The 10,967-nt window shown below is 43.1% G+C and overlaps 1 protein-coding gene across 5 annotated transcripts in view; it reads left to right on the top strand.

Annotated features, from left to right (window-relative positions):
- LOC101175340 (glutamate receptor 4) overlaps window positions 1-10,967 on the top strand; it is a 170,066-nt gene that overhangs the window by 93,567 nt on the left and 65,532 nt on the right. For all 5 annotated transcript variants that reach the window (XR_002874661.1, XR_002874660.1, XM_023962862.1 and 2 more), the window contains exon 4: window positions 9,372-9,556. Coding sequence is in view for 3 of the 5 variants with exons in the window: in XM_023962862.1 (XP_023818630.1) it covers window positions 9,372-9,556 (185 nt within the window). In the remaining 2 variants the exon portion in view is untranslated. The remainder of the gene's footprint in view (window positions 1-9,371; window positions 9,557-10,967) is intronic.

Raw genomic sequence — 10,967 nt, 5'->3', positions numbered from 1 at the left:
CAGAGAGGATATGGGCTGCTGCCTGGATCGCATCTCCACATCTCTGGCTTTCATACATTTTCCAGGAGGTAGGCTGAGCTTTCTGCTTGCCGGCGCTCTCCCTGCTCTCACTGCAGTGAATGTTTGAGTGTGTGTGGGGCGGCAGAGTCCACACCGTATCAGGATGGCCTTTCAAAAAAAAACAAAAAAAAAGTCTCATTCCCTGCCTCTTCCCCCTCTTATCTGGGGTCATACATGCTTGGCCGGGTAAAAAGCCTTCTCTTCTTTCCACAAAACCCACCTGTATCTGATGGAGTGGTCTCCAGAAACACAACAAGGCTTCCTGGTTGTAAGATCACGGCTGCCCTGCCGACTTCAAGGTCGCGACGTGACTTTAATGCAGATCTCGGGCTAAGTAGACGACGTGAAGTTCATTATTTCCAGAATATGCAAATTCAGCAGAAAAAATAAAATAAAAACTTGAAACATCAAACTTTGTAAAACAAAAAAACCAAGCCAGTGTGGAAATAATTGAAGGGGAACTTCTGACTCAGCTGATGCAGACTGGTGCAGAAATGTGAGTGTTTGTGTTCTCTGACAGATGATTGACAGGTGACTGAAACTGGGCAGAAACAGAATTTCTGCAGTTTAATCTCCATCCTGCATCGTGTTCCTGCTGCTGGAGAGGAAGGCTGACGTGTCGTCTGAGCTCCTGGAAGTTTAATAGTTTAATAGCCAATGAAAGCATTTCTGCTGCTTGTGTTCCGGCTAGCTTGTTCTCGCTCCACAAAGACAGCTACTTGCCCCGAGCTGTCACTCTGATGAACTCCTGCCTCCGGACCACTCAAGGACACTGAACAACCACAGAAACTGCCAAACTGGAACTACTGCTGCTGCATTTTTGACTTTTTTTTTATTTCTTTATTTAGTTATGTTTATTTATTCATACAGCTACCTTATATTTACCTTCTTTTTATTATTTTTCCTTTTGTTTGTCTTACCCCTCACACTTTCTATACCTTGCTAGTTTGCACGAGAGTACAAGCAACTGAAGACAAATTCCCTGTACATGCCCTGTACTTGGCAAATAAAGTGATTCTGATTTTATTGGACGGGCGCTAATGAGATGTGCAATCTTGGTAGTTTGCCCTCTCTGGGTGGGTGGAGTGCTCCTGCCCCAGGTGGAGGAGTTTAAAGGGGTTGACCCCGCTTTGGGGTCACGGGGTGGCCGGAGTCGACCCTCCATTTCAAGCTGGAACGTCTGATTCCTTTTCAGAGTCAATAACTGTGACAGGAAACCTCAAACACTTGAAGTAACATGGATTAAAAACACGACAAAAACAAACGCCGTACATTTGTCTTTTTTAATGTTCCTGTTTTAAATTGATATAATTTGTTCGCTCGACGTTTCACAACACAAAGTAGATTTTAGGGAAAGCTTTGCTAACCAAATAGAACTAACGTCCAAGTCCATACTTTGAGAGAAAGAGCCAAATACATCACCTATAAAACAAAACATACTGTAGAGAAAGTAGAAACATTCAAATTTATACATTAACAGAAAATAATTTTAGTTTAACACACTTTTTTTTTTTCCTACAATGAAATTCCATTTTCCTTGTAGCCATTTTAATTACAGGTAATTGTAAATTATAAAATAAATCATTCCTGCATTTAGTGGATTTCTTCTCCAGCTAATTTTCTTTTCTTAGGGGTTTGTGGTGCAGCCTGGAAGAAACACACTCCTTATTGTCATTAATCTTGTAAATGGAGACTGAGCTGGCAGAGACGATTCTGCAGCCGAGATAAATAGCAGAGGCAGAGAAGCAGCTGCTCACAAATGAATTCTGCTGTTACTGTTCTAAATAGGTGCAGAGAATCAGTCGTTTTTAGTCCCGATGCGTTGTAATGAAGGTGGAAAATATTGATGTGCAAACAAAAACACTCTTGAGGCCGTTCTAAACCTCATCTCCTGCGAAGAAAAGAGACTAAAAATTGGATCTAGTTCTAATTTCTAAAACCTTCTTCAAACCAAATGCAGATTTTTTTTCTTGGCTTTATTTGTTTTTTGTCGCTTGACGATAAATAACCAGTTTTGCCGCATGAAACCATCAAAAACACCCGTTTCCTCGTATGTCTGTGTTCACTGATAGAACAGAAGGCACATAGTTTCAGTGCTGCAGGAAATCGCTTTATATTTCTGCCAGAGAGTGAAGGTCCTGCTGAGAGAGCTGACCGTGGTGCTGAATTCACACAGCAGCTCCGTTCAGCTGACAGATCACTGAGGTTTGAGTTTTTCCTTCGCTCTGACGCACACGGATGCATGCTGTTATACAAGATAAACATTTTTCTGCTGCAGGAAAGCTGCAGTTTTTTTTTGACATCATTTTCCTCGAGGTGGAGCAATACAGACATGCAGCACTTCCAAAAGATGTCTAGAACTACTGACGCTAAGAAATGCTTAAGCCGAGAAAGCCACAAGGGGCAGGACAGCAGCACCGAATTTGTTCAAGTGCGTTCAGTGGAATTTAGGAGTCACTGCAAGATGTGTTTGGGTTAGCAAGATGCTACAGGAGTTTTTGTCGTTTTCAAAAACATTCCCTCCAGGCAGCAGTGGATGCAGTTTATTTTTTTATTAATAAGAAAACAGGCGTGAAGATCCCTTGTTTACTCTTCTTCAGAAATGACAGCTCAGTGGAGAGCATGTTTGAAGCCGACTTTTCCATCAAACTGTTCTAACTGGCCAGGAGTCTGCTGAAAAAATCAAAGGCGGAGTGTGGGAATCACTAGGGCTCTGTTTTTAAAATTTGTATTTATCAACATAATTTCACCAACTCAGTGGCATTGTGGTGGAGTGTGAGCCCTAAGACTCGAAGGCCGCAAGTTCAAATCCACAGCCGAGTCATAGAATTTACTCTAAAAATGGCACCCAAATGCCTCCCTGCTTGTCACTAAGCATTAAAGGGGGGGATGGGGCGGCAAAAACCGTTGAATGCTTCCCTAGCAGCCATAACTGCACTTCACCGCTCCCCCAGGGGATAGGTCAAATGCAAAGACCAAATTTCACACACTCAGGTGTTTTCAGGATGCCGTGGTCCCAGTTTTGGCCCAATTGGTCTGCGGTTCTTTGATCTGTGGATAGGGTTAGGTCCCATCTCTGATCATTAGGCCAATTATTAACCCCCCTGGTAGGATGTGAGCATGTGCAGAAGAAGGAAATCTGGAGGGGGTTGGATGAGGAGATCCAGGGAATCCTTAGATGGGAGGCAGCAGTGGTTGGGGGAGACTTTAACAGACATGGGGGGGGGGTTACGTTTCTAGTATTTACTGAAGAACTGCGTCAAACTGGTTCATGCAGCTCTCGTGTCCAGACCAAATAAGTGTAAGCTGAAAGGAAAAATATCTACCCAAGATTCTCCACCTGATCTAGAAGCCTAAAGCCAGTAAAGCTGAATTCTACAATCTAGATTACATATCTCTTTACATCTGTACCTAAATATCGTGTCGTTTTTGAAAAATCTTTTACTTAACCACCTCGATCTCCAACACGAACATTGCAGTTTAGCTCAAAGTTTCCAGAATTCCTGAAACAGGATAGGAAGGCTGAGATTTTTCCATCTCCATGATTGAAGCTTTCTGCATAGAGCTCAAATGTTTTCATCTGTGAGGCATTTGGGAGACTTCCATGTTTGGAAAGATTCCAAACATTTCTCTTCCAGCTTCACTAAAAGTCAGTTTCCTTCTTTCTTGGGCTGGAACGGCTCAGGACGTCAGAGCTGCTCTTCAGTTACAGTGCAGAGCTGGAGGATCCTAAATCTTAACTGTAAAGAGTGTCTGAACATCGGCAGAGCTCTGCTTCCATAAGGACACATGCAAGTGCTTTTCAGAGTGCTGCGGCACTTTGGCCTGCAGACTTTTTCATGCGCTGCAGCGGGCTTTCATCCACTATTGACTGATGCAGAATCAGCCCACGCACGGCTGAACTCCGTCAATGAGCGCCCGTCTGATTCCTGGGCTGAAGCAACCAAGGCCAGGATGTTGGACAGACAGGATGTCAAGATACAGAGAGAGCGGCTGCTCTTCGTTTTCTGAGGATTCCCATAAATATTTACACATTGAAATGATAGAAGACAAGGAAAACATGGAGGAAAGGAGGGCATGGGTCCAGAGGGGGTGTGATGGAATAAAGAACAAGGACATTTAAGGAGACAGAAGAGATAAAGGAGAAAAAATAAAATGTCATATTAACAGAGATGAGCTGAGATGCAAACAGCAAAAGACAGAAAAAAAAAAAAAAACAGGAGACAGGAATGAAATTAAGGACAAATCGTGACAGAAAACCAGAATAGATTGTTGAAAATGGAGAGAACAGACAAGAATAGAAATCACAAAACACTTACCTTACGCACAACAAGGGTACGTTTCATTGACGACCGTCGAGGTGGCCATACGAACCTTAAGAGAACTGCAAGAGCTGTGCTCCCCATAAGATGCAGCCGCTCCTCTCTACGACCTTCTACGGACCCGGAAAACCCAAAAACCTGCAGCGCCTTAAGGGAGAATTTAAAGTGACCAGTCAATTTATGAGGCATGGAAACCCTTAAACTGACCCGTTATCCAGTTTAAGTATGTAAAAGTATTATTTGCATTTTTTTTGTACTAGAATTTGGATTCATTTAATCTGCAACAACAAAAAAGTTGTGCCGTTTTAGTCAATCCTTAAGGTTCCAAAAATCCCACTGGCATTAAAGATAAGGGCAGCTTTCTAACACATTGCAAATATGCATCAAACCACTTTGGCTCTAGAGTTACCTTCACTTAACATCTACTTGAAAAAACATAACAAATCTTTTCATTTTTCATCGCTGGAAATACATTCAGGCGTCGAGGCGTTCGGAAAACCCACACATGCATGGGGAGAACATGCAATCTCCACAAAGAGAGGTCCCAGCTGGGATTTGAACCACAACCCTCTCGCTGTGAGGTGACTAACCACTACACGGATGTGCAGTTCTCTCTGAGGAATGTAAAGAAAGGCGCCTTAAATAAAAGAAGAGCGGATGAGTAAACATGATTAGGAGAAAGCACAAGACGCCAAAGAATGGGGAGATTATCATTAGAGGAGAAAAGGACGAATGATTTAGAGGAAGGAAAGACGATGACGGAGGGACGCTAGGAAACAGGAGGAGCGTGAGAAGAGGAGGGGGGTGAGTGCAGTGGACGGAGCTGCTTCCTCTTTAACAGCATCTTTGTTGGCGCCCCGCAGATGTGGAGTCACACCTGGTTCAACTGAAGACATCCTGAGCCCACATCATCACTTCCCTCCATCCAGCGCTCGGCTGGGCGCCAAGCGGCACCGCATTCATGAGCCCCCCCTCCCACACACACACACACACACACACACACACCCACACCCACACACAGACACACACACACCCACACACACTCTTCCTGCAGCTGTGTCTTTGGTTTTGACGCTGACTGTGGCTGGCTGCCGCTCCACACGGCCCCCGGGCTACGCATTTATCAGCTGGTAATCAGCCGGCCCTTTGCTCACTTTGCCGCCGCGGCTGCAGCTCCCGAGCACGGTGGGGCTCCATGCCGCGTCGGGCCGCGATTTACCGTTTATTTGGCCAAAACAAAAACCTAAAAAAGGCGGGAAAAATATTGTAAACTCTCATTATTCCTACTATTTGACTGCTGGGTCGTCCCGTCCTTGTCCAAAGCTACAAACACACCGGGCAAGTGGAGCGCTGAAATTGTGTTCTTGAACTTGCGTTTAGTTTAAGGTGTTCACACTGGACAAGCAGGGAAGGGCTTCTTCTCATAGATTTTCTTTTTCAGCTGTTTACTAGCTCATTTTGTGCCACCTACAGTTGGACAAAGTTTGGTGGGAAATGCTGAAGCTGTGGAAATCTGGTGAATCTTGCTCCAGGTTTTATTCTTTCTCAGCTCTATTCAGACATTTGAAGGACTTGGTTTCATAGAATTCACCTTTGTGATCAGTTGGCACTTTTGCAAATTAAGTGTCCATACGTCAGTTCCAAATCAGAGTCCCTGATTGGTCAAAGGTCGGCCTGGTTTGACTTTCAACCCGCGTTTACTAGCTGCGTGTTTTGAACGTAGAGCTCAAAACTCTTTAAAAAAAAGCCTTAATAGTGACGTGTGAGAGTTTGGAATCCGGAAGCCCTCAACCGTTGAGAAAGTTGAGTTAAAAAATACAGCAGCCAAATTTGATCCCATTGGTTATCCAGGGTTTGATTGAAATGTCTTTAAAAACCCAGATGTCTGGATTGAGCTGACATTAGAAAACCATGAGGCTCATCTTTAGATTATATCACAACTCTGGTGGTTTTGACTGAATATTGGAGCATTTTTCTACTCTGACCTCAGGATTCACCCACACAGAGTCACATGCACTGAAAAGATAAAAAAATAAACTTTCATTTTATTTTGTTTGAACTTATAAAGCTTTTTAAATGGTTAACATGACTTTGATGTTGAAAACAGACCTAAAAATGTCCTCAGAATTTGAAATGTTTGGCTTTGAATGTTGTACTTTTAGGAAATGAGTCAGTATTTGATCATTTAATTAGGAAGAATTAAAAAACAACTTTTAATGTCTCATACTTTCATTTAAGCCAATTTGGGACATGGTTTAATTGTTTATTTTTCATCATATTTCTTTATTTTTGTACTTTTTCAACCATTCAGTCTTTTTTAACATTTAAATGAAATGAAAATTCTTAGTTTTTTCCATCAGTCTTACATTATTTCTGTCTCCGTGTTCCAGTTTTGTCATTTTTCGTGTTGTACAGTAAAAGCTGATTAAAATACTAAGTTATTGGTACTTTCAGTTGTTTCTATTGTTGGTGGCACTTATTTTAAGATGAACAACATCATTTATTACAAGCAGATTTGCTGATTTGCATTTTAAGCATATTTCTAAAAGATTCAACCTTTTTTTGTAAATTATAATTTTTATTTAACAAAACAACTCAAACCACTGTTTTGTAATTTTGTATGTATGATTAATGTTTTTTTTTTTATCATTGTCGGACTCGTCTCAGCTTTTATTTTCTGTTGACTCAAAATGGAACTGCTCCCGATTTTTCCTTCTCTTCCATTTTCCGACGATTCCTTCAACTCAATGATTACGTTCTGCTTCAACTTCTAATTCAAATTTAGCTTTCAGCATTTTTCTCCCCTCATTTTCCTAGAAAAGAGCAAATGTTTCTGCTTAACGCCTCTTTTGATGGATGGTTTTTGGACGAGCCAAACGGAGTTCCGCTCATCCCGAGACCAAACGGCTGCTCATCTCTTTCCAGTCGATCCGCTCGATAAAGGCCAAGAAGCTGCAGTTAAACACCGCTGGCTTTTGCCAATTTTGGAGACTAGAAGACGCTGAAAACAAAAAACCTTCAATCTGGGCCAAAGCGAGAGAAACAAACACATTTAGGTTTTGGTTTAGAAGACGACAGGAAGGCCTCTGCTTTATTACAACAGCAATTTCCCACTCGCTTAGGGATCAGTGTGTGCTGTAGAGGAGCTGTTTGTCCTTCCTGAAAGCAGAACTGCTTTGTTTATTTTAAACAGGCGTCTTAGATGAAAAATGTTTGTTTTTGATGACACGACAGAACGGTTTGGGATCTGCGTTTTGGTTCCATCTCAGCTGAGAACGGTTCCCCAGTAGCCAAAACGTCAGGACGCATTTTCCCCTGCATGTGTGTTTTCCATGGGAATGCCGCTTTGACCAGCGCTCCCTCCTGGCTCCTCCAACCTTCTAATGGAGGGCAAGAGGCAGGGGAGGGATACTTGAGGCGGAGAAGGAGCCAGGTTGCCAGAACACAGGTTAATCCACTAATTGGGAGCAAAGGGAGACAGGTTGCCAGATTGCGATGGCCACCAGGAGGGCCGTTTAAGAAAGACATCTGTTCCTGCTGGAGAGCAGCTCCCGAGCTTCCGCTCTAACACTCGTCTTCTTTGTACACAAATCGGGCGGAGACCAGGCTGTCCCCCACCCCCACGTCTGCCGCCGCATGCGGCTCTGGAAGCCCGGTTCCCCCGACTGGACCAAAAGCCGGGAACCGGCTGGAAAAGGATGAAAGCTGTCGAGGAGTTTGCTTCCACTCAGCGACGTGCCAGAGAGTGGCAGCCAGCAGAGAGGAGGCCAGTTTGGGCTTCAAGTCAGCAATTATGAGCAATATGTTCAATCACTTCAGATGGTCTGAAGCTCCACTTCAGCCTGGAGAAGCTCCGCTTCAACCAGTTCAAACAACTTCAGCCGGTTTTTATCTCGTATTCTGGAATAAATTAATGTTTTTGTGATTCTACATTTAATTTAAATGACACTTATTCATGATAACAAACTAAAAAATTAACCTGAGAGGGGTTTTAGCATCTAAAGTAGCTACAAATGTGATTAAAAGTTACTGATAAAAAATATGTTCTGAATAGAAAATGGATTTAATGTTTGTTTAAAGCTGATAGGATCATTATAGCATGGAAAATATATATTTTTTAGAGATTTTCCACAATATATTAATAATTCTTGACGCTTATAAAATTTTACCTACTGCCGTTCAGCTTCACCAAACCACAGAAGCTTTCTTACAGTTCTGCATTTTTCTCTCAGGCATCCAAGAACAAAAAATGATTCTGTGACTCAAATAAAGAAATTACAAACCTAAAATGTTTCAGAAACTCTTTCTAGAACATTTGTCTTATTTATTGTTGACTCCTCACAACTTGTAAACACCAGAACAGAGTTTGTATGTCTCATAAAGTTGATGTAAATGTAAGTTTCTGAAGGTTTTAAAAGTTTCCCCTCGATGCTGACAGCGCCCTCACATGCAGCCACACAAGCTGCATAAGAAATGTGGCTCCAATTTTGACAAAACTATCAGAAGTGACATTCTGTGAAGGTAACTCCAGTTTGTCTGCAGGAGATTTTTTAGGTCTGTTCGGTTAATTATGACAGGAGAATCTTTTTTATTAGATTGTGGTATTTTTGCTTTTTTTTTTAAAGTTATTTGCAGTGATCTGATGCCAAAAAGTAGTGAAAGTTTTTGTAAATTTTGTTCAGAGTCTTGGTCAGTCTTGTGGTCCATCGCAGCTGAAATGTGATTTTCGGGGTCTCCCCCGCCTTTGCCCACGAGCAGCCAGGTTTGGTTCCAGCAGCCACGGGACCCTGAAAGGGACAAAAAGGGGTTCCAAAAATGGATGGATGGATTTTACACGTTTGTTTTTTTGACGGTTTTCCACACAAACATTTTTGCAAATCTGCGTTTTGTATCATGTGAGGCAGCAGCTGCAGGGACTAAAGAAGTTCAGCTTCTTCCATGTTTCTCTGTCAGTCCGTAACCCTTTCTCTCCACGCTTGTCTGCATCAGGATACGCCATCCTGCAGGCCATCATGGAAAAGGCCGGCCAGAACAACTGGCAGATCAGCGCCATCTGCGTGGAGAACTTCAACGACGCCAACTACCGCCGGCTTCTGGAGGACCTGGACCGGCGGCAGGAGAAGAAGTTCGTCATCGACCTGGAGGCCGAGAGGCTGCAGAACATGCTGGAGCAGGTGATGCTCCACTTTACCTTCATCTAATTCCAGTTTATCCAAAACATTCAAAGTGCAGAGATGTTCCCTGAAGTTTGAAGAAGGTCTCCTACTCTCAAAGCCGTCATAATAAATCAGTTTCTTGGAGGGTCTTTGTGATCCAGCTGATGAAAAACCGTCTGCTGGGGGGCTGACATGGAGAAAAACGGCTGGACTGTTTTTTTTAGCATCTCTGCACTCGTCACACATGCCTCACTTTTTTTAAAGACTGCTTTTTAAAGAAGTCACTTTGTTTCTAGAATACTTATTCATCAATGTGAATGTGCTCTTCAGAAATTTGTCAAGGATGGAAGTGAAAAAGAGCAAAAGGGAAACGAAACCACTGTTGTTGTTCCTGCTAAAGGAAATTCTGGTTTTACTGAGCGTCTCTCACAGCCTCAAGGTCAGTTTATACTTCACGGCCATCGCATCCTTCGTATCCAGAATGGCGCGGTCTTGATCATACTAATGTCGGCTGGTTTTAACCTCTGACTGTCCGTGAGAAACGTGACGAACCTCTGAGAAGCCTTTATGCTTTTCCAGCAGCACAACTGTCTCTCCAGCATTTAGTTTTAACCTGAAGGACATCTTGATCACTAAGACACACCTCCTTTCTACGACCCGAAAACCCCCAAAACTCACATCAGCCATATTGGTGGACCCCCATATGGGGACACATTAGTTCCTAGGTTTGTCATCCTTTGAGTTTAATAAAGTTTTGGGTTCCTGCCTTCAAACCTGAGTGATAAAAAAATCTTTTCTTGCTCTTAAGACAGAAAATAAGACGACTTCTCTTGATACAGGGGTCTTTTTTACTGTATTAAGACTCGGTTTTTGCAGTGTGGGATGTTTTATCTGCTTGACTTTTATCAGTAAAGGTTTTCAGACTTTGCTGTAAAAAGTTTTGTTTTTACGAGTCGGTGATTCTAATTTTCCAGTAGATGTTAGTTTGCATCCATTCGTGGTTCTGCTAATTGGAAGGTTTTTACCTTCACAAGTGTTGTTATTTTCCCCCCGTTTTGGCGGCGATGGCGTCCCCCCCTCCCCCCTCTTTCTCCTCCTGTTCATCTTCGTGCCTCCATCTTTCCTCGGGGCGACCCACGTCTCTGTACATCTTCAATTATTCAGAAGTCCTCTCCTCTGACATCTGTCAGACTTGTAACGCTTCACCTCGCCAACGCGAGCGCGTCTTCCGGTCCTCCCCCCATCATGCCAGGCTGGTGGAGAGCTTCTGCTTCACTCGCAGCTTCTTCATGCGCAAACATCTGCTTGAGCCTGTTTTTCCTCCGGTGGACGTCCTTCATCTCTACAAACCACCCCCCGTCCCAGCCGAGGACTTGAATGCATAATGGGCCTCATTAGCGGCTGATGATCAACATCAAGGTCAGTGGAA

This window comes from Oryzias latipes, chromosome 14 (genome assembly GCF_002234675.1).
Source record: "Oryzias latipes chromosome 14, ASM223467v1".
Taxonomy (NCBI): domain Eukaryota; kingdom Metazoa; phylum Chordata; class Actinopteri; order Beloniformes; family Adrianichthyidae; genus Oryzias; species Oryzias latipes.
This window is presented reverse-complemented; position numbering and strand designations above follow the sequence as displayed.